Consider the following 23774-nt stretch of genomic DNA (forward strand, 5'->3'; position numbering starts at 1 on the left):
CTCTCTCTTTTATTGCTTGAGTTTTTTCCATCTTGAATTATTTTAGAACTGAGCAGAGGAACTTGAACAAGTACTCAGAAATCTATTTTCACAAAAAAACAATGAATCCTTGGATGATCCACTTGCTTGTAAATTTGTACAACTTTGGTTTGTCTTATTTTTTTGTAATTAAACATCTTTTTTCAAGTCCTTTAATTTTTAATGCTACTTTTTTAACAGCTTTGGGGAAAAAATGAGGAACTCTTCTACACCGAGTGTTGTGTCACTTAAGAGCGAGAAATCAATGGATTTCCCTCTGAATTATAAAGATTCTTCATATTCAGAGTGAGTAAATCCTGTTTTTAATTTTTTATTTTTACCACACATATCATACCACCTAAGGTCAAAGTAGATATTCATTACAATATATTTGGTTTGTTTTGATGTTTTGAGTTGCAATTTCTATAATAAATTTCCATATGGCAAACATTTTAGAAACAATTTTACACGCTTTTTTTCCCATAGGCTTCAAATCTTTTTGTCATTGTTTTGACATTTTGTCATGAATTTGATTATTTCTTGTTAGGTTTTCTTAGCCTTTTGAGTCTTTGATCTTCATTTATTGATAAAATATCTTTGCTTCTTAATTTACTGACAGAAAACCTTACAGAGAGTAGAATTATCACCGCAGTGATTCAGTAATAAACAGGGAGTGATTTTGACATACAGTGCAGACCAAAAGTTTGGACACACCTTTCTAATTCAATGAGTTTCCTTTATTTTCATGACTATTGACATTGCAGATTCACACTGAAGGCATCAAAACTATGAATAATACATGTGGAAATATGCACTAAACAAAAAAGTGTAAAACAACTGAAAATAGCCCTTATATTCTAGTTTCTTCAAAGTAGCAACCTTTTGCTGTGATTACTGCTTTGCACACACTCTGCATTTTCTTGATGAGCTTCAAGAGGTAGTCACCTGAAATGGTTTTCACTTCATAGGTGTGCCCTGTCAGGTTAATAAGTGGGATTTCTTGCCTTATAAATAGTCATGAAAATAAAGAAAACCCTTTTTAATTAGAAGGTGTGTCCAAACTTTGGGTCTGTACTGTATGTCCTTTCATTGAAACCAACAATAACTGGAAATCTACATATCATGTTGCTCTCTTTGGTAGTCTGCAGATTATATCGCTTTTAAAAATGTGTATCATAGGAAGAACATTAAGACATTTTCTCTTTTTGCTGACAATCCATGCTGACTCATGTCTGGTAGCATGAAAATGACACATCAGTTATCACATCAATCCTACATTGTTGATTACAGACCTCAGAATAGTCATGATTCTGAATGATTATTTATGTTTCATTTCTCTTTCTGCTTTCTGATCTACATAGAATGAATATTTTTTGATGTTCCTTCCTGCAGTATGTTACGATATAGTTCTTGCTCTCTCTTTTATTGCTTGAGTTTTTTCCATCTTGAATTATTTTAGAACTGAGCAGAGGAACTTGAACAAGTACTCAGAAATCTATTTTCACAAAAAAACAATGAATCCTTGGATGATCCACTTGCTTGTAAATTTGTACAACTTTGGTTTGTCTTATTTTTTTGTAATTAAACATCTTTTTTCAAGTCCTTTAATTTTTAATGCTACTTTTTTAACAGTTTTGGGGAAAAAATGAGGAACTCTTCTACACCGAGTGTTGTGTCACTTAAGAGCGAGAAATCAATGGATTTCCCTCTGAATTATAAAGATTCTTCATATTCAGAGTGAGTAAATCCTGTTTTTAATTTTTTATTTTTACCACACATATCATACCACCTAAGGTCAAAGTAGATATTCATTACAATATATTTGGTTTGTTTTGATGTTTTGAGTTGCAATTTCTATAATAAATTTCCATATGGCAAACATTTTAGAAACAATTTTACACGCTTTTTTTCCCATAGGCTTCAAATCTTTTTGTCATTGTTTTGACATTTTGTCATGAATTTGATTATTTCTTGTTAGGTTTTCTTAGCCTTTTGAGTCTTTGATCTTCATTTATTGATAAAATATCTTTGCTTCTTAATTTACTGACAGAAAACCTTACAGAGAGTAGAATTATCACCGCAGTGATTCAGTAATAAACAGGGAGTGATTTTGACATACAGTGCAGACCAAAAGTTTGGACACACCTTTCTAATTCAATGAGTTTCCTTTATTTTCATGACTATTGACATTGCAGATTCACACTGAAGGCATCAAAACTATGAATAATACATGTGGAAATATGCACTAAACAAAAAAGTGTAAAACAACTGAAAATAGCCCTTATATTCTAGTTTCTTCAAAGTAGCAACCTTTTGCTGTGATTACTGCTTTGCACACACTCTGCATTTTCTTGATGAGCTTCAAGAGGTAGTCACCTGAAATGGTTTTCACTTCATAGGTGTGCCCTGTCAGGTTAATAAGTGGGATTTCTTGCCTTATAAATAGTCATGAAAATAAAGAAAACCCTTTTTAATTAGAAGGTGTGTCCAAACTTTGGGTCTGTACTGTATGTCCTTTCATTGAAACCAACAATAACTGGAAATCTACATATCATGTTGCTCTCTTTGGTAGTCTGCAGATTATATCGCTTTTAAAAATGTGTATCATAGGAAGAACATTAAGACATTTTCTCTTTTTGCTGACAATCCATGCTGACTCATGTCTGGTAGCATGAAAATGACACATCAGTTATCACATCAATCCTACATTGTTGATTACAGACCTCAGAATAGTCATGATTCTGAATGATTATTTATGTTTCATTTCTCTTTCTGCTTTCTGATCTACATAGAATGAATATTTTTTGATGTTCCTTCCTGCAGTATGTTACGATATAGTTCTTGCTCTCTCTTTTATTGCTTGAGTTTTTTCCATCTTGAATTATTTTAGAACTGAGCAGAGGAACTTGAACAAGTACTCAGAAATCTATTTTCACAAAAAAACAATGAATCCTTGGATGATCCACTTGCTTGTAAATTTGTACAACTTTGGTTTGTCTTATTTTTTTGTAATTAAACATCTTTTTTCAAGTCCTTTAATTTTTAATGCTACTTTTTTAACAGTTTTGGGGAAAAAATGAGGAACTCTTCTACACCGAGTGTTGTGTCACTTAAGAGCGAGAAATCAATGGATTTCCCTCTGAATTATAAAGATTCTTCATATTCAGAGTGAGTCAATCCTGTTTTTAATTTTTTATTTTTACCACACATATCATACCACCTAAGGTCAAAGTAGATATTCATTACAATATATTTGGTTTGTTTTGATGTTTTGAGTTGCAATTTCTATAATAAATTTCCATATGGCAAACATTTTAGAAACAATTTTACACGCTTTTTTTCCATAGGCTTCAAATCTTTTTGTCATTGTTTTGACATTTTGTCATGAATTTGATTATTTCTTGTTAGGTTTTCTTAGCCTTTTGAGTCTTTGATCTTCATTTATTGATAAAATATCTTTGCTTCTTAATTTACTGACAGAAAACCTTACAGAGAGTAGAATTATCACCGCAGTGATTCAGTAATAAACGGGGAGTGATTTTGACATATGTCCTCTCATTGAAACCAAGAATAATTTGAAATCTACATAATATGTTGCTCTCTTTGGTAGTCTGCAGATTATATCGCTTTTAAAAATGTGCATCGTAGGAAGAACATTAAGGCAATGATGGATTGTCATCAAGAAGTGATGACAATCCATCACTTTTTGCTGACTCATGTCTGGTAGCATGAAAATGACACATCAGTTATCACATCAATCCTACATTGTTGATTACAGACCTCAGAATAGTCATGATTCTGAATGATTATTTATGTTTCATTTCTCTTTCTGCTTTCTGATCTACATAGAATGAATATTTCTTGATGTCCCTTCCTGCAGTATGTTACGATATAGTTCTTGCTCTCTCTTTTATTGCTTGAGTTTTTTCCATCTTGAATTATTTTAGAACTGAGCAGAGGAAGTTGAACAAGTACTCAGAAATCTATTTTCACAAAAAAACAATGAATCCTTGGATGATCCACTTGTTTGTAAATTTGTACAACTTCGGTTTGTCTTATTTTTTTGTGATTAAACATCTTTTTTCAAGTCCTTTATTTTTTAATGCTACTTTTTAAACAGCTTTGGGGAAAAAATGAGGAACTCTTCTACACACAACACTGTGTCCCTAAAGAGTGAGAAATCAATGGATTTCCCTCTGAATTATAAAAATTCTTCATCTTCAGGGTGAGTAAACGCTGCTTTAAATCTCTGAATTTGATCAAATATAGTATACAGCCTAAGGTAAGCTTAGGATTAGCATTACATTAGATTTGGGTATGTGTTTTTGAGTTAAAAAATCTGTCAATATTTTTAACCTATTAATTCTTTTAATATGTTCATTATAAGCAGGAGTTTAAGATGTCATCTCTTCTTGTTTGTTTTATTGCAACAAACAGCAACTCGGTTTGTTTTCTTCACTTTTAATCAAACATCTTTGTTCAATGCCTTTATTTTGCCAATGATACTTTTTTAACAGTTTTGGGCAGAAAAATAGAAAGTCTTCTGCACCAAGCATTTTGTCCCTAAAGAGCGAGAAATCAATGGATTTCCCCCTTAATTATAAAGATTCTTCATATTCAAGGTAGGTTAATTCCACTTTTAGAGCTGCAGTAGGTAACTATTATGAAAATATATTTTTAATATAGTTGTTAAAACACTCACTATGTTCTAGCAGTAGAATATGGGACAGCTGGTTTGAAAAACAAAAAAAATCTACAAATTCAGTCAGTTTTATTATTTTTTTTAATCAAACATTGTAGCTGCACAGGTCCAACAGAATGATGGTCACAAATCATTTAGGAACTTTTATGTGTTTATATGTTAATTATAGGCACACAGCAACACATTTCTAATAAGTGCTTCATTTATACTACTTTACAGTTCTTGGCAGAAAATGAGAAAGTCTTCTACACCGAGTGTTGTGACCCTAAAAAGTGAGAAATCAATGGATTTCCCTCTCAACTATAGACATTCTTCATTTTCAGGGTAAGTAAATTCAGCTTTTAATCTTCAAAATTTAGCAGACAGTCTAAGATCAATGCATAAACTAATTGCAATAAATGTAATTTATGAGTTGCAGTTTCTAAGAGTGTTCTTAATAATACACTTTGCAATAAAATATTAAAGCTAGGCATCCATAAGCAGCATTTTGATCATTTAATACAAAATGTCAAAACTTTAAGACATTTTTCCAATGCTTCTCCTTTGGTTGTTCAATAAGGATTACAACAATGTTTGCTTTATCCAACAATTAATACCAGATAATTTATTAGTAACAATATTATCAATAGATTTAAAGTTTGTTTTCATTGAAAAAAGTTGGAGCACCACCTGGTAATTAGAATAATCCTTAGCCAAACACATTCAGTCTCTCACAAATATCATTGCTGGGATTTTGACACTCCTTACAATTTGTAAGGTGTGTAAAGGTGTTGGGAAATGACGAAATGACGATGTTCCATACTGTAAAATTGACCTTTTGCAACCAAACAAGAGATGGCTTGTTGTGATCTGACTGGGAAAGTTGGTGCATTGAGCTGGTTGTGGCTCCCAAAGCTGTCAGCGGGTTTGTTTGCTGGATTGCAAACCGAGGCAAACATTGCTAGTAAACTGCTGCAACTTGGAGAGAAGAAGTAGTTAGAGTCGGACTTCTGAGATAACTGGACTGCACAAAGAGGGATTCCTACTTATCTTGATTTTGGCTGTGACAGACCTGAATTGCTCCTTGTTCTACAGCTTATTTTAATACTTTTCAGTTGCACTTAGAAAGTAAAATGCCCTGTGTTTATTTGTGAACAACTGAGGTTGGTCTCAAATAATAGGAAAACAACAACACCCAACCTGGAATCCTGAAAAGTGTATTTAGTTGTGTTCATCTTAATCAAATTAAATACTTGTGAATAATGACTTTCCACAGCTTTGACCAGGAAATGCCAAAGGAGACCAGCAGTTTTCATACAGACCTTCACTCAGTTTTTGAGGTCAGTAACTGTTTAACTATGAAAACAGCATTAAGCATGAACTACTATTTTATTTATCAGCTTTTGTATATCTAGCTTTAAATATCTGATAATGATCCATTGTTTTTTTTATATTTATGTGTATATTACACTTGATCATAAGCCTTCATGAATTTGACAAATGTCTTTCCCTGCTTAGGGCCTCTTACTGGAAACCATGCATGAATCAGACAGAACTCCTCAATATAACTGCCTTTTAAGAAGCAGTGATATTATCTCTCTCTCTCTCTCTCTCTCTCTCTCTCTCTCTCTCTCTCTCTCTCTCTCTCTCTCTATATATATATATATATATATATATATATCTGTGTGTGTAGGAAAATAACCCATTGCTGGATATATATATCTCCATGAAAAGAATGAGTCTATGTCAAGCGTTGGTTTAATTATGCATGTCAATTAAGCTATAAAAAGTTTTTATTTGCACATTTTACTACAGTATAGCACACAGTAAGCCATTAATCACAGAATCAAGAATAAAAAATCTGATGAACACAGAAGCTATGTGGATAAAATAAACACCATGAGGGCATCCATTATTTTAGATGTAAAAAGTCTAAAATAATGGCTACCAAAATCTAAAATGAAGAGACAGTTTATACATTGCTGTCTATTTATTTGGTTAAAAAATGCAGATAAAATTAAATGTTTTCTCCTATATAATACATAATCAAATATGCATTAAGGTATTCCCTAAACAGACTGTATAAGCGAGTCGAAAATCTAAACATAACTTGTTTGTTTACAGAGACTTGAGAGGGAAACTGTAACTTTTATCAGACGGAAGCTGAAGAAGTTCCATCGGCTGTTAACTACTAATTACCCAAAACACCTTGGGAGACATAATGTGACTAAAAACGTGCTGCAATGTGAGGAAGGAAGGAAGATCTTTGGTGGAGAAGATGAGTTCAGGAACTTTCTTCGGGAATTTTTGAGGATGACGAAGCTTGGAGACCTCGCTGATACTCTGTCTTCCAGTAGGAGATTATTATTCCTTTGAACGTAAAACAGACTGTTTTCACACATTGATAGGATATTTTGGAATGACTTTGTCCAGTTTATATTATTAGTAGTTCTAATATTAATTAGACCCAAATTAGAATTGCCACAAATTTGGCAATACTGTAGGTTTACATGTAGCTTATGTAGCTGGTGTTTTCCATTACAGGTGCAGAAATTTAGCATGTCTGCCTTTGTGAATATGCAAAATATTTGCTGATCATTAGAAAGTGAAAAATACAGGGAGGAATTCGTGCAAATATAATTATTTACCATTGGATGCTGTTTTTGTATCAATACTTTGCACTTTTGAAAAGCAGGAGGCAAACTGGCACACAAAAATATTTGTGGTCATTGTGGTGAACAGGAAGCATAGATATACTGATAGAAGACATTTCTTGCCAAATATTTGTAACTTTTGAAAAAAAAAATAAAATAATGGAAAAACAGATTGAGATGAGTAATGTCCTTCAGACAATTTTGCCTGCAGGATTAACTAATAATTACAGCGCATCACCACTTTATGGCAGCTGCTCTGCAGGGACATGTTTTTGATTTGCCAAGAAAAGGTGGCAAAATACTCAAAGACGTGTACACACATTTAATATCTTTAGAGGGAATACCTACATGGGATCAATAGAAAGATATACAAAAACATATATCATCTGAGATTATACAGATTTTTGCAGACTGTTCTAACATTATTGCAGTTATGGTTTAATCCTACATTGGCTTTCTTTTGCAAAGATCACTCAACCATGAGCCCATCTAAGGATAAAGATATGTCACAAATGTTCAAACTCTCTGAAGATGATGACCAACAGCTCAAAGATGAAAGGTAAAACTGCTTACCTGTTATAATTGTTTAAATTGTTATTTAAGCAATAATTTAACAATTATTTCTTAAATTGCTCCAGTGTAAAACTAATACTGATACTAATGTGTATCCAGTGTCACACATGAACCTCCAGTGCTTTTAAAAATAATCTGTTTGTCATAATAATTAAATTTTTGATACTACATAAGATTTAACGTCTGTGTGTAGCAGTTTGAACTTTTACCATAACTGTCATTATGGTAAAATGACAGTTACCATTTTAACTGTCATTTTAAAATGACGGTACCAAAACCTGCTCTATTTTGTGTTTTGATGAGTTATTTTAAATAGACAAATTGATGCTTATCTCAAAATAACTATGGTTTGTTTTAATCTCTTTTCAGAAATAGATTAAATCCTCTTCATAGAACGTCCCAGAAGGCAAACATGGAAGCAACATTTAAGGTCAGGGATGTTATAAGTGGAAAACTAGTAAATGAGGTTGTTAGTTAAAAAGAAATTAGGTGATTATTAAGAATTTGCCTCATTTCAATTTTCTTTGTCACATAAAAATATTCCAAATCATTTAACAATTTTTTTTTTTTTTTTACCCCTCCAGGGGTCTTTTGTGGGCTCTAGTGTCCCTTATATGACAGTAGGCTGACAGGAAACGGGGAAGACATGCGGCAAATGTCGTCGGGTCCGGGAATTGAACCCACGACATTTAACAATTTTTACATGGAACAAAGATAGCCTGAATAAATGCAAACAGCAATTTATATATACAATATAAATTGTATATAAATTGCTGTCTATTTTAATACTTCGAGCACCCAGATATATCTTAATATGTAATAATAAATGCAGGTAGATCGTCAGACAGGCTCTGTTTCTTGATTCTCCTAGTATGTGGCTAATCTGGCTAAAATGTGTTTGATAATATGAAATATTTTGAGAAGGAAATACTTTCTTTTTCCCAGTGCTGTTTTGCATTATATATTTATTTGCTGGTTTGTGACCAGAAATTACAGTTAGTCTGTTAATCCAGATTGCTTTAACATGAAAATATGCTTATTTTTATGATATTTATCAGGACCAAAGTTAGTTTTTCCTTTTTTCCTTCTAAAAATTCAAATTGAAAACTTTTTGTTACAGAATCTTGAGGAAAACGTTGTTACTTTTGTTGACAATGAGCTAAAGAGTTTTCATAAGCTTTTATACACAAATCCCCTGCATAGCCAAGATGAGGATGAAGCAGTTGTTAACTGGGAGGACGAGCAGAAGAGGATTACCAAAGAAGCTTTTCTGAACATGATCCTGGAGTTTTTAAGGAGAATGAAGCAGGAAGAGACGGCCTTTGCTCTACATAACAGTAAGATTACTTAAATATAGAACAATATTGAAGATTACGACATAGAAGAAAATTGTTCACGCCATTTATTCTCCCTGTATGTTTAGATCAAGTTGTGTTGTCCGAAACTCAAAAAAATTAGGGATTGAAATAAATTCAGAAATAGAATTCATAGATAATATTTTCCTCCAATAATCTTTCTAAAACACATGTAAAATACATGGAATTAGTGGACAGCTTCAAGAAACTCTTCAATTATTCAACTGCCATGTCATAAACAAAAGAGTGCAGTTTGCATTGTAGTTTTATTTTATATATAAACACTATGTTAAAATGTGTTTTTACCAAAACATTTCGACAAGCAGATTTTTTTGTTATGAGTTTGGGGTCTGGATGTGCACTAAATTGATTTGAGGTTAAACTCTGGGGTGCCTAAACTGGTACATTGTTATCAGTGTTGTCATTGTTGTGTTACTGACAGTGTTGTCAGTAACATTTTGTTCCATTAGAAAATCTCTTAAGGCCTAAGAGAGGTTGTGAATAATGAGGTAAAATTCTGAGAAAAATCTTAAAATTTTAGAAATTCTAAATAGTTTTCTAAAATGTCTTTACTAGGAGTTACACATAGTCTCATTATTCTTTGGAATACAGGTCCAGTAGAAATGCCAATCATATCTGTGTGCTCATCAGTGAGAGAGGAAGACCTTCTCTTGCACTTTAATGAGGCAAAATGTAAATTCCGATGAACTGTAATACTTTGTTTTCTCATTTTTTGCTTTTTTAGAGAGCCTGGTGTCTAAATGCCAATGTAAACTCAAATCCCACCTGAAGACGAGGCTAGCATATGTGTTTGAAGGAATTGCAAAAGAAGGTCATCCAACCCTTCTTAATAAGATCTACACTGACCTCTACATAACGGAAGGACGTGAAGAGGTCATCCGTGATCATGAAGTGAAACAGATTGAAAAAGCTCTCAGAAATAAAATGGACCCACTAACAATCAAATGTGAAGATATGTTTAAACCTACCACTGGAAGAGATAAACCAGTCAGAACAGTGATGACAGAGGGAGTAGCTGGCATTGGAAAAACAGTCTTGACACAGAAGTTTGCACTGGACTGGGCTGAAGGAAAAAATAACCAAGACATCCAGTTCACATTTCCATTTTCTTTTAGAGGACTGAACATGGTGAAGGAGAAAAAGTTCAGTTTGGTTGAACTTATTCATCTTTTCTTCCCAGAAATAAAAGAAGCTGGAATCTGCTCTTTTGAACACTTCAGAGTTTTGTTCATCTTTGATGGTCTGGATGAGTGTCGATTTCCTCTGGATCTCAAAACCAAAGAGATTCTGACCAATGTTACACAGTCCACATCATTAGAGGTACTGCTGGCAAACCTTATCAAGGGGAGGTTACTTCCTTCAGCTCGAGTCTGGATCACAACTCGACCTGCAGCAGCCCATCATATCCCTCCTGAGGTTGTTGATCTGATGACTGAAGTGAGAGGATTCAATGATCCTCAGAAGGAGGAGTACTTCAGAAGGAGATTCACAGAGGAAGAGGAAAGCAAAATGGTCCTGTCTCACATCAAATCATCAAGAAGTCTCTACATTATGTGTCACATCCCTGTCTTCTGCTGGATCATTGCTACTGTTCTAGAGGACACCATTAAAGCCAGAGAAGAAACAGACCTACCCAAGTCACTGACAGAGATGTATGTCCTCTACCTGGTGGTTCTGTCCAAGGTGAAGAATGCCAAGTATGACGAAAAGGCTGACAAAAATGCCTTCTGGACTCCAGAGACCAGGGAAATGATTAAATCCTTGGGAAAACTGGCCTTTGAGCAGTTAATGAAAGGCAACCTGGTTTTCTATGAATCTGACCTGACAGAGTGCGGCATTGATGTCAGAGCAGCCTCAGTGTATTCAGGGGTTTTCACAGAGATCTTTCAGGAGGAGAAAGGGTTTTTCCATCAGAACATGTTCTGCTTTGTCCACTTGAGCATTCAGGAGTTTTTGGCTGCTCTTCACGTCCATCTGACATTCATCAACACTGGTGTCAATCTGCTGGCTGAAGAGGAATCAATCTCACCTGGGTCAAAGATGTCTCAAGAACAATTTGAGCACTTCTACAAGAAAGCTGTAGATAAAGCTATAGACAGTCAAAATGGCAAACTGGATCTGTTTCTAAGATTCCTTCTTGGTCTTTCTCTGAAAACCAATCAGAGGCTCCTCCAAGGCTTTGTGACAGAAAGAAAAATATCAAGCAGTTCATTGAAAAACATAGTTCTGTACATCAAGAAGAAGATTGAAAATATAGAGTGTCCATTTGATAAAGCCAATTTATTTCACTGTCTAAATGAACTGAAGGAACTTTCTTTAGTGGCAGAGATTGAACAAATCTTGAATTCAGGAAAACTGGAGACAGAAAATTTCTCAAAAGTTCAGTGGGCAGCACTGATCCACATTCTGATGTCTTCAGACGACTATGAGAAAAACTTTGATGTGAGAAAATATTATATTTCAAAGCAGGCTCAAGAGAGTTTTACACCACTCTTACTAAACTCAACTAAAGCTGTGTAAGTCAAAAAAAACACACATTGCATGTACTGAAATAAATTAGATGAACATTTTGTTTATTTATTAACTTCATGTTTGCATTTAGACTCAGTTGCTGTTTCCTGAATGAGGAAAGCTACCCGCTATTGGGATTTATTATCAGCTATCCGTGCTATATATTGAAAGATTTGGACCTGAGTAGCAACGACATGAAAGATTCAGGACTGAAGCTGCTGTGTGAAGGCATTTCCAAACCAGACTGTAAACTTGAAACTTTAAGGTAAGTTCTTATCTGTTTGATAAATAAATGTCTTAAATGTTTTTTAACATTGTATTTTTTGGTCCCTGTACAGCTCTGTCCACCTCCACAATGTTCCCACATTCACTCAACGGTGCAGTGTTACAACAGACAACTTCAGATTCAGTAGCTGTTTTTTCATCAATGTTTTTTTTCATGCACATTTTATAGTATTGCATTAGAAATGGTTAAAGAAAAAGGCAAAATTCAAAATAACATTCAATTTCACAACAAATGCTTTCAATAATTCTTGAGATGGTTTTTGGCTTTTCCACAAAAGAGTTAAATCACAAAAGGATATATGAAACACATTTGCTGAATAAATTCTGACGTAACAAACTTTCCTCTCCACTGATGGGTCTGTACGTAACTAGAAGCATGAAACTCGGGTCTGGGGTGACCACTCAGGATGAACATGGTGGAACCAGAGTTAACATAATATTGTCTGTCTTTGATTAGTTTTTCTTAAAGGTAATCCATCATTTTTGAGAGATTAGGAGTCATGCACCTGGCCACTTGGAGCAGGTGCTCAGACATTTTTAACTTTACCCACAAAATTTCTGAGTTCAATCCACCAGAACAGAAGGGAGAACTCTGTCCATTTTTCTGAGATGTGCGATGCATGCTATTGCTACTGCTACATATTTTTTACAGCATGCTTAGCATCAACATCTGATGACGTTTGCACTTTTCATTTTCTTTTTTTTGAGATGTTTTAAAAGTTTGCTCAACATTTGCATTGCTAGTGTTTTGTCCAAGGGCTTTCAAACACATTGAGGAAAGGGAACCAGCAACTCTCTGAGGGTCAAACTGTACTCTTCACACATTGTTTATGAATTTTATGTTTTGATTAATATTATGTTTAAATTAAAGCCCCCTTATATCCCCTTTTTATATACAAACTGTGAAATATATAAATGAGGAAAGGAAAAATGCGTATAGAAGACAGTGATGACTGAATCACAAAACCTGAATGTGAGACAAGAAGTAATAACATTAATTGTATATATTTGTGTTTGTATAGGTTGTCAGGCTGTTTAATCACAAGAGAAGGTTGTGAAGTTCTGGCATCAGCTCTGGCTTCTAACCCATCTCACCTCAAAGAGTTGGACCTGAGTTACAATTACCCAGAAGAACATGGAGTGGCACTCCTCTCTGCTGGACTGGAAAACCCAAACTGGGCATTAACAACTCTTAGGTACTGATAAGCATGTGCATTAGACAAAGTTTACTTGTTATTAAGTCTACGATCTATGATCTTTTCAAACAAACTAAATAGTTAAAATACGTTAATGTCAGAATGTGAGAATAAATTAATCTTTCATACTAAACCAAATAGTGTAATCACAATTTCTCCATCACTGCTAACCTGAGTTTGATGCTATTCCAGGGTGGAGCCGAGTGGATTACAGTTTTTAAAACCCGGTCTGGCCAAGTGTAAGTATGGTTATTTTTAAGAAATAAGTGACAGCTCATGAAAAACTAATATTGACGTCAAAGCTGATATTTCAGTAAAGCCAGCTTGTGTGTTAGCCTACGCAGTGTCATAGAAAAAAATACTTAATTGTCTGGATGAGAAGAAGTAGCATATTTATTAAACTGTTACAACATGAGAACAAAAAACAGAGTCAAATGAGTTTATCAAGTCTGCTCTAGCTGAGAACTGATTCTTTCTGTCTTCTTTTTATGTTGTTCCAGTCAGTAGATCTTGTGACAGCAGGTTGTCACTGCTTGTGATTGTTTCCTGACAAAGGGAGAGAGGTTTGACTGAACTGTAGTGGGACTGAATTCGTCCCTCAATTGGTGCCCGCCTTGCATGTTGGTTGTTGTCAGCGGGCCCAGCTGCACCAGCGCATGTAAATCTCGCCACTGTCAGTGTGTGGACCATGGCTACAATCTAGTAGCTTATTGCTATCATTGTGTTAAAGTGTCAATGAATGGCTGAATGTAAATACTTTGGGGTCATCTGGACTTACTAAAGTTCTATACAAGTACAAGACATTTACCACAGGGGTGAAGTTTTGGGTTGTTATGCATCAGGAATTTTGTGGAGCTCTGCATGCGTACTCTTGCTATTTTCCTTTTTGTAAGAAACGGTGGCTGTGTTTGTTGTTAAGAAGGACAGATTTAATCCTGATAAGTTCTTGATTTTGAAAGTAATGCAAAGAGAGGCTTGAGCATTAAGGAACAAAAATATTTTATAGTATTTATTGTATCTCATAAAATGTAGTGTAATTTTCATAAGCCTCATTGAATGCAAATGGGCGTGTAGTCAGATTGAGGGAGGTAGCTGGGAAAAGAACCAGTCCAAAGATCTTTAGTAAAGATAAAGTTTGTTTGAGGAAAATCTCTCTTTAACAGACAAATTCATGCTGATGCACATCAAAGTTCATTGTTATTCACCAATGACTGACTGGTTATTGAATGAAGTTCTTGAATGATCCCCTTATGATACCGTAAATAAGTCTACATGTAGCTTTCATTTTGAGTGAAAAGCAACAATTATTTTTAATTTTTTATTATTTTTGGTATTTTGTTTAATTTTTAAAATAAAATGCTCAGCCTAATGTAATTATTTGTCAGAGGGAAGGGCTCAGACACAAGGAGCACATATTTGAAATTGGCATTAATAATGACTGTCGAGTTATATTTCAAATTCAGTGAGGGAGACTTTATGTTGCTTCTGGCCGGCTCTACACGGAGCATGTGACAGTGCACATAGAGCAGTTATCCATAGAACCCATTTTTAATACATCTTATAGAAATAAAAGAATAAAAACAACATTACCAATGTTTTGTAAAATCTGTTTTAGAACAGAAGTTAACATCAATGCACACAATCCAGATAATTGATCACTTAATGAAATGCTGCTGTCTCTCCATCAGATGCTGTTGAACTCATCCTGGACTCCACCACCACACACAGAAACCTCACACTATCTGAATTTAACAGAATAATGACAGTGGGACAAGGAGAGAAGCTCTCTTGGTTTGATGCTGAGGAGGAGCTGCTGGGTAAACATGATCTCACTGGTCGCTGTTACTGGGAGGCAGAGTGGAGAGGAAAAGCTTCCATTGGAGTGACGTACAAAAAAATCAGAAGGAGAGGGGAAAGTAATCGCTGTGGTCTTGGAATGAATGATCAGTCATGGGCTTTGTTGTGCTCAAAGGAAGGATTCTCTGTTCTGCACAACAACAAAATAACTAAAATCTATGTAGATCCATCAAACAAAGTAGGGGTGTATGTGGACTGGCCTGGTGGCACTGTGTCTTTCTTTGGGGTTTTCCCTGACAAAATGACCTACCTTCACACCTACAATACCAAATTCACTGAACCTGTGTATCCTGTTTTGAGAATAGAGCCTGAACCCGTTAAAATTAGAATGGCCACTATGCTGTAAAATTTTGTCAATTATTTTCAACTTGAAGCCAGTGCAGAGCACCTCTCTTTGCTCAACACAACTCCCACACATCCCTTTGTGACATCCAGTGTAGCTGTCAGGTTTTGTAGTTAACGCAGCATCTCATGGGTGACCTGCCAAACATCCTGGGCATCTCAGTTGTTCAAGACCAAGCAGAAAACTGCATCTTTATTTTGTCATCTGAAACATCCTGTTGCAACACCTGCTGACCAAAGTGTCAAGCTGGAAATAGTAATAGCTGGTGAGAGTAATCCTGTAAATCCAAATACTTACCAATCCAACAAGAAAATAGCAGAAGCAGTGAGTACTGTCCAATGCAAATCCAAATTCTCCACATCTGACCGCTGTGATACTTAAAAGGCAGAGTGAACCTTGATGTCAAGTATGACTGTTCAGTAATGAAAACTTTGATTGGTTTTGCTGACGCTGACTGGCTTGTCAGAAGGAGATCAAGATGTCCTCCGTTCAGCTACAGACAATATTTTTCTTCTGCGTGGAAGAAAACTGAACTGAACTGAAAGTACAACCAACGGTTTCACTTTCAGCATCAGAAGGTGACAATGTTTCTCTCAGTCAAGCAGCCAGAGGCCAGCTGCCTGAGAAGATCACTGAGTGAACTGGTTTGGGAACCAAGCATATACATGATTACATTCCTGAGTTCATGGAGAATCGTAAAGTTAAGTTGCACTTCTGTCCAACAGATGACATGAAGGCAGAATATCTCAACAAAGCCTCTTGCAAGACAGAAGTCTGAGTATCTTAGGAGAGATAGTCTTTTATTTTTCTAATGTAAATATGTGATATAATGTTCTGCCATGTTGTTGCATTGTAACATGGACGATATGTTTCTCCTGAATAGCAGTACAATAATAAGCAAGAAAGGAAAATCACTGATAAGTTAGTCTTGTAAGTTTTTGAGTTAAGTTTATTATTTAAACATTATTTTGTATCTTTATGCTACGTCAAAATTAAGAGTGTATAATAAATGTTAAGGGAGAGGCTACAATGCTGCCATCTGGTGCATCTCTTAAGTATTCCATTAAGTAAATAAACATGCTGAAAACGTTATTCTCATCAGTTTAATATGGCCGTTAATCACTTGTTTTTAATGACTTACTCACTTCATGTGTGATTTGTGAGAGGATACTGTGTGTATGGATGTATATATTTAGACAAATGTAAACCCAGATAAAATGGAAACTTAATTAACCAATGTTTATTTTTTTATTATTTTTGTTTTATTTAATAATGAGAGTCCATCTGAAAATAGTGTATGATTTTATGGGATAGGAGTTCATAAGTTTCTTACATCCTCCTACTCCTTTTTGAGCATGTTAAGATTATTGTAGCACAAAAATATGAGTTTTTTTGCATTGCTTGTTCATGTGTGTGATTTTGTACTTCTATCATGTTCAAAAATAAATAAAATAAATAAATATTTTCCTGGTAAGCTTTGTGCAAAAAAAAATAATTTATGAAGAGGTCTTTATTACCAGATTGCCAATCTCAGGGATTATATTAGACCGCCATCTTGTGGTGATTTATTATTTTATAAATAATGGCAAGAAATGCTCTTAACATTTTTTTTAAGTTTCAACATTTTAACAGATTCCTCCCTGTACCCCAAAAATCCTATTTTAACAATAAAACACGCGTAAAGCAAAATAAGAAGCCATTTGTCACTGCAGCTTCATCTCTGATAATTATGCAGCCATGTGAGGGAGACCAAGCTAAAAAAAAGATACAAGGCTCCTTCTCTAATTGGATGTAAAATATATTATACTTGAAAGTTAAAACCATTTTTGGTGCTTGTAGGACAGACGTGTTGGTGTACCATAAATATCATCTTAAATGTTTGGCTATCTTTCTGTAAATACCTTCAGTTCTGGATGAACAGCATTCCTGTGGTGCTAAAAGCAGCTCCCAGAACATTCCAGGGACAGAAAGCAAACAAGCAGCCGCAGTGTGTTTATTCTCATGAATTTCTTTTGTATCTAAGACTCCTTTGTTGTGTCATGGAAAAAAAGTTGAGACTTTCCAGTCAAAACATCTATAATTCTTAGAAAAATGTACATCCATTGCGAATCAAATAAAAAATATTCCACAGAATTTCTGAGAATTGGGTTTTTCTGATTTATATCCTGTAAATGTATCTGAGAAAAGAACTTAGACATGTAAATGGTATTTATATATTTTGCCTGCAGTAAAAAACAACAAAAAACTTATTTAATCTGATGAAAGTTGCTGTTGTATTTTGTCAGTTTGTGAAAGCATGGTAACTCCCTTCCACTATTCAAACAGCAAGTGAACAGCTCCAGCAGTAATCTCTGTACCAAAGCAAAAATGTTGATCCTGTGGTTTTCTGCATGTGTCAGTGGACACTTATGCTACATTTAGCTTGGTATATTGAAATGGGGGGGGGGAATCCAACATGCAGCCACCACTGCATGTAACAGTTTGCCATATGCACTTTTGGATTTTTACATTTCAGTTTTAGGCTTCTAACAATTTTTATTTGAGTTTTACTATTTTCTGCTGTGTCCCACTTCTGTTCATTGCAGGACAGAATGAAATCTCAGGTAACCCTCCCACATCAGATTGAAGTCCAAACCTGAAGGACCTGTTTGCTGAGTTATTGTACAAGGAAGAGAACAAGGAAACAAAAGTATTTTTCATTTACCTCTTAGTGTGGATGCTCTCATGGACACATATACGGTAAATAACATTGGGTTTATTTTGTTTTTATGATTTATATATCTGTGTCTCATTACATAAATGACAACTAATTATACATTTTCAGAAAATAGCTCTCATAAGGAAACATTGTCAATTTGACGGAAATCAGCAAAAATACTGTCAGATATATTTCAATGTGTTATTTGTCTTTCATTTTCTATCTAATGTGGTCAAATAGAAAATGTATTGAGTTATAAATGTTTGAGAACTTTTTTTTTTCTGTCCTGAGGTAAGAAAGAAAGACCTGTTGTATAAAGGCTGATGTGTCAAGGAAGCTCACATAAAATTTTTCATCTGAAATAATAAATGCAACGAGAAAGAGAAAATAAATAACCCGGCATGAGAAGAGCTATTTTTCTAAGTGATTTATTTTGACGGTTTTTTTCTAGGAAGTGAAAAAACAAAAATACGGACAGTTTTTATTTTACTCATAAGCAGATAATTATGTTTCTGAGCCAGGGTTTATTTGATTAATGTCAGTGTCACATTTGTATTGATAATGAAACCCAAGTGCAAAACTGACTGTACTTGTTTTTTCATGTGGAATATCAAGGGCAACGTACAGGGGGAATTGCATGAAAACAGGTCTAAAGAAATTGACTGGATAACAGAAGAATCCAGGAATAAATGTAAAAAATTCTGGAGCTCAAAAACTGGGGAGTGTGATTACTGACCAGACTGGGGAACCAAAAGGAAAAAGCCCAACAAGTAATAAAAAAGAAACAGAACAATAGGATAAACCAGGAAACTACACAGAGAGGGATGAACATACAGCAATTAATGAGCTAAATGTGGTAAGACCTGTTACACAAATGCACAAATGAAAACAAAACCCAAATCCCCAAGGTGACAATCAATGCATATAAAAATAAATTTAAAAAGTGGCTGGGGGATAAAATATCAAGACAGAAGCATGAGGAGCCTTATTGGTTTAATGTATTTAGTGAAATTGTGCCATTTCCTCCAGATTTACATGCATTCACCTTTTGAGTTGTAAACCTCAGACATAGTTGAGTTAGACCCAGGTCTGCGAGACATTGATATGACATTAATGAAAGACTGTAACTAATACAGTGTTTTGTCTTTCTAAAGGAAACTTTACAATGAGTCAGTCTGAGGAAAGCAAGGAGGCGTCTGTGCCCATGTGTGCCCTGTCCTATGAAAACGGCACACAGGTCGGACCTCAAAGGTAAGAGGATTGATTTAAGACTCTAATGTGCTAAACATTATGTGAAACAATATTTGAATATAGTTTAGGCTACTAAGTTGCAACAAATTGCATTGGCCTTGACTTGAAATCTGAAAATGCTTGATTTGTTTCAGGAACGAGGAGAAAAGCTCCACATCTGATTCACAGAGTCCTTCCCTGAAAAATCAGAAATCCATGGATCATCCTGATACTTTCCAGAAGGAAGATGGAGTTTTAATGTAAATTAATCATTATTTTTAATTTTTTATATAACCTTTAGATTTTTATAAACACATTTTGTTAATTTTAAATTTTTCTTGTTTCAGTAAACTTTAAATATTTTGTCCTGCTTTTTGCATTTTGTAGAAGTTTTGTTTGTCTTTTTGGGTTTACTTTGGCTTTATGGTTCTCTGGTCTTTTCTGTATTTACCTCTTAATTAGGATTAATATCACCATTATCGCCATAATGAGGAAGCAATAAAAATAACTTCTAGTTATCCCATTTATCATCCATAGTTTATTACCAACCTCAGAATTCATTATTCTGAGTGACCTTTTATATCCCTGTTTCTTTTTCTGCTTTCTGATCAACTTAACCTTCAGATATTGTAATAGCTCTTCTTTTTATGATTTCATAATATCTTTTTTGCTCATTGCTTGATTTTTATCTTGAATTATTTTAGGGCAGAGAAGACGAAGTTCCCCATGAAAACGAACAAACCCTTGGTTTATCCAATTGGTTTCAAACAGTAAGAAATCTATAAATACAGTTGGTTTAATTCTCTTTTGATAAAACATCTTCAATTGAAGTCCTTTATTTTTCTAATAATACTTTTAACAGTTTGATGCGGAGAACAGTAAACTCTCCTACACCAAGTGTTGTGTCCCTGAAGAGCAACGACTCAATGAATTACCCTGTTAATTTTAAACGTTCTTCATTTTCAGGGTGAGTGAAATCTGCTTTTAATTTTTTTTATTTTATCAGATATATCAAATGGCCTAAGGTCATTGCAGAAACTCACAACAACATATTTACTTATGTTTCTCCTCATCACGATTCTGAATGATATTTTGTATTCTTGTTTCTTTTTTTATTTACTTTTTTGTTGCTTGAATTCTAGCTGTCTTGAATTATTTTGGAACTGATTAAAGAAAGTTCAACAAGTCCTCCAAAATCTCTTCCTATGAAAAATAGTAAATTCTTTAATTATCCACTTGGTTTCAAACAGTACATTTCTGCTAATTCAGTTTATTTTACAAATCTTGTAGTCAAACATCTTTGTCCTGGTCATTAATTTTTCCAATGCTACTTTTTTTTTTTTTTTACAGTTTCAGACATAAAACAGGAAACTCTTCCACACCGAGCGTTGTGTCTCTAAAGAGCAACGACTCGATGGATTACCCCGCTAATTTTAAAGGTTCATCATCGTCAGGGTGAGTCAACTCTGCTTTTACATTTAAATGTTATCAGAGTTATCAAACAGCCACTCTTTACACTATATGTAGTTTTTGATTTGCATTTTCTACCAGTGTTATTAATAATAAACTTAATGATATATTTCCATTTGACAACTTCTTTTCATAAACACAATTATAAATGTACTTTTCCTCTGCAGACTATAACATGCACCTGTCATAGGTTTCACATTTGGTTTGTTTTACTAATTTTATAATGAAGCATCTTTGTTCTAGTCATTTATTTGCCAATACTACTTTTGCAACAGTTTTGGGCAGAAAACGGGAAACTCTTCAACACCGAGTGTTGTGTCCCTAAAGAGCAACGACTCGATGGATTACCCTGCTAATTTTAAAGGTTCTTCATCTTCAGGGTGAGTATACACTACTTTTAATATATGAATTTTATCAAACATGTCAAACAACCTAAAGTCAGGGCAGAAACTCATTAAAATATGTTCAGTTTTTACAATTTCTATCAGAGTTCATATTAATACACAGAGTATACTTACAAATGACAACTTTTTTATGAAGACAAATCTACATGTTTGGAACAACAAACATGAGAAAGTTGATAGACTTTCTCAACACCATGTTTTCACAGGTGTATGATTGTCTCAGTGTTGAATATTTCTTTTTAGGGCTACTGAAGAAAAACTGTGCAAAGAGCAGCATTTTCAGCACCATGATTCAATAAATAATAGACTTGTGATGTTACTGAATGTTTCAATATTGAAGCACAAAAATGAAATAATATCTGCAGATTATGTTGCTTTTAAGAATGTGTATTGTAAGCTGAAGGTTAAGATGGTCCTATGAAGGTTTCTCACCTGTAGAGGTTTTCTGTGTGTAGTTCATCACTTCTTGGAGACTCTTGTCTTGGTAGCAGGAAACGGACAGATCCAATTATTACATCTGTTATGTATTGGTGACTACAGACCTGAGAATAGTTATGATCACAACATTCTTTGTGTACTTTTTGTTTTTGCTTTTGATATAGAATTTATATGTTTGGATATTCACTCCTGCAGGAAGTTATGATATAATTAATTTTGTTCACTCTGTTGTTCCTTGAATTTTACCAATCTTTGATTATGTCAGAACTGAACAGATGAAGTTGAATAAGTTTTTCAAAATCTGTTTTCCTATGATGAATAATAAATCCTTGGATTATTCACTTATTTATAAACAATAAAATTTCTTCACATTCAGTATGTTTTGTTCTGTTTTGATCAAACATCTTTGTTCAAGTCTTTCATTTTGCTAAAGCTATTTTTTTTTTTTTTTACAGTTTTGGGCATAAAACAGGAAACTCCTCTACACCGAGCGTTATGTCCCTAAAGAGCAACGACTCGATGGATTACCCTTCTAATTTTAAAGGTTCTTCATCTTCAGGGTGAGTCAACGCAGCTTTTAATCTTTGAGTTTTATTGGACGTATCATAGAGGCTAAAGTCAATGGAGAATCTCATTACAACACATCTGGTTTCTATGCTTTTCAGTTGCATTTTCTTAGTAACAAATTTCAACATTAGAACTCATTTCCATCAACAAAAAATAACATATTTTTTTCAATAAACTTCAAATTGCTCATTTTACTCATTTAATGTATTTTCTGACATTGGAAAACCTTCTGAAAAGTATAATTATTGTTTTCCAATGATAAATAATAACTCCTTGGATTATCTGCTTACCTGGTTTCAATTGGTAACATTTCTACAAATTCAGTTTGCTTGTTTTTCTTTTTTTTTTTTTTAAATTAAATGTAGTTATTCTTGTTATTAATTTTTCCAATGCTACTTTTTTAACAGTTTTGGGCAGAAAATGGGAAACTCTTCCACACCGAGCTTTGTGTTCGTAAAGAGCGAGAACTCAATAAATTACCCTACTAATTTTAAACGTTCTTCATTTTCATTGTTAGTCAACTGCATTGTTATGTTCAAGAATCTTTTTGGCCATTTAAAGAGCTTTGGCATGATTTTTTAAAATAAATTCAGGCGTTAGGGTTTTCATTGCGTTGGGTTTTTAGTCTTCTTGTATGTACATGCAGGCATTCATACAATATATTTATTCACTTATTTGTGTTTCATGTTAAAGAAAATTACACACTTATGAATAATGACTCTCCTCAGATCTGAACACAAAATACTAGAGGAGACCAGCAGTTTTCATGGAGACCATCACAAAGTTTTTCAGGTAACAATTAAAATTAAACAGACTGTGAAGCATAAACTATGTCTATTTAGTTTTTAATAGTTAGTGGTGTGCTAGTCTTTTCTTATCATTATATGTACACTAAAAATTATGTAACAGTTGAACATAAACATTTGTTTATTGCTTAAAACCTGTGAGTGAGCCTCAGTGACATCTTTTTGTCCAATATTTTATGGATTATTTTTTCCACAAAAAAGAGGACAGGATGCAGCTGAGAGAGGAGACTAGACAGGCAGGCTGAGGGAGAGAAAGTAATTGATCTGGAGGAGAAAAGGAAGAGAAAACAATAACTGGGGAGCTGGCAAAACATAAATTTACAGAAATAAAAAATAATTGAACACAGAGAATGAAGTTGCACTGTTAACTCTAAACATATAAATAAACATCTACGTAAAGACTGAGAGAAACCAAAAACAAATAACTAATAAGAATGAACAAAAATAACAAGTGATCTAAATGTAAACCCAGGAGAAAACTAAATCAACCCAGGATCCAGACAAAATTATCCTACCTGGAGCAAAAAAACCTCTTTCATTTGTTTGCTTTGGCATAGTTTATATGAAAATAAAGCTGAAAACTTTATTTTATGTATTTTACTTCAGGATTAGGGTGAAACACACAGTAAGGCATTAATGTCAGAATTGAGAGATTATACAAAACCAA

The 23774-nt window shown here is 34.1% G+C and overlaps 1 protein-coding gene across 7 annotated transcripts in view; it reads left to right on the plus strand.

Annotated features, from left to right (window-relative positions):
* The window catches only part of LOC116715810 (NLR family CARD domain-containing protein 3-like), a 43594-nt gene that overhangs the window by 8653 nt on the left and 11167 nt on the right, over window positions 1–23774 (plus strand). The window contains exons 5-20 of one of the 7 annotated variants that reach the window (XM_032556477.1): window positions 220–324; window positions 1651–1755; window positions 3082–3186; window positions 4139–4243; window positions 4536–4640; window positions 4940–5044; window positions 5976–6039; window positions 6824–7052; window positions 7822–7912; window positions 8296–8356; window positions 9047–9263; window positions 10027–11818; window positions 11905–12078; window positions 13121–13294; window positions 13487–13533; window positions 14983–17183. In XM_032556477.1, coding sequence (XP_032412368.1) covers window positions 220–324; window positions 1651–1755; window positions 3082–3186; window positions 4139–4243; window positions 4536–4640; window positions 4940–5044; window positions 5976–6039; window positions 6824–7052; window positions 7822–7912; window positions 8296–8356; window positions 9047–9263; window positions 10027–11818; window positions 11905–12078; window positions 13121–13294; window positions 13487–13533; window positions 14983–15497 — 3994 coding nt within the window. In that variant the 3' untranslated portion in view covers window positions 15498–17183. Of the gene's footprint in view, window positions 1–219; window positions 325–1650; window positions 1756–3081; window positions 3187–4138; window positions 4244–4535; window positions 4641–4939; window positions 5045–5975; window positions 6040–6823; window positions 7053–7821; window positions 7913–8295; window positions 8357–9046; window positions 9264–10026; window positions 11819–11904; window positions 12079–13120; window positions 13295–13486; window positions 13534–14982; window positions 17184–17991; window positions 18234–18807; window positions 19049–19346; window positions 19444–19577; window positions 19683–20126; window positions 20193–20284; window positions 20390–20772; window positions 20878–21167; window positions 21273–22189; window positions 22295–23029; window positions 23094–23774 lie in introns of those variants that run through there. The other 6 variants (XM_032556495.1, XM_032556503.1, XM_032556510.1 and 3 more) reach the window with 6 other exon arrangements.

Source organism: Xiphophorus hellerii, chromosome 3, assembly GCF_003331165.1.
Source record: "Xiphophorus hellerii strain 12219 chromosome 3, Xiphophorus_hellerii-4.1, whole genome shotgun sequence".
In the NCBI taxonomy this organism is placed as follows: domain Eukaryota; kingdom Metazoa; phylum Chordata; class Actinopteri; order Cyprinodontiformes; family Poeciliidae; genus Xiphophorus; species Xiphophorus hellerii.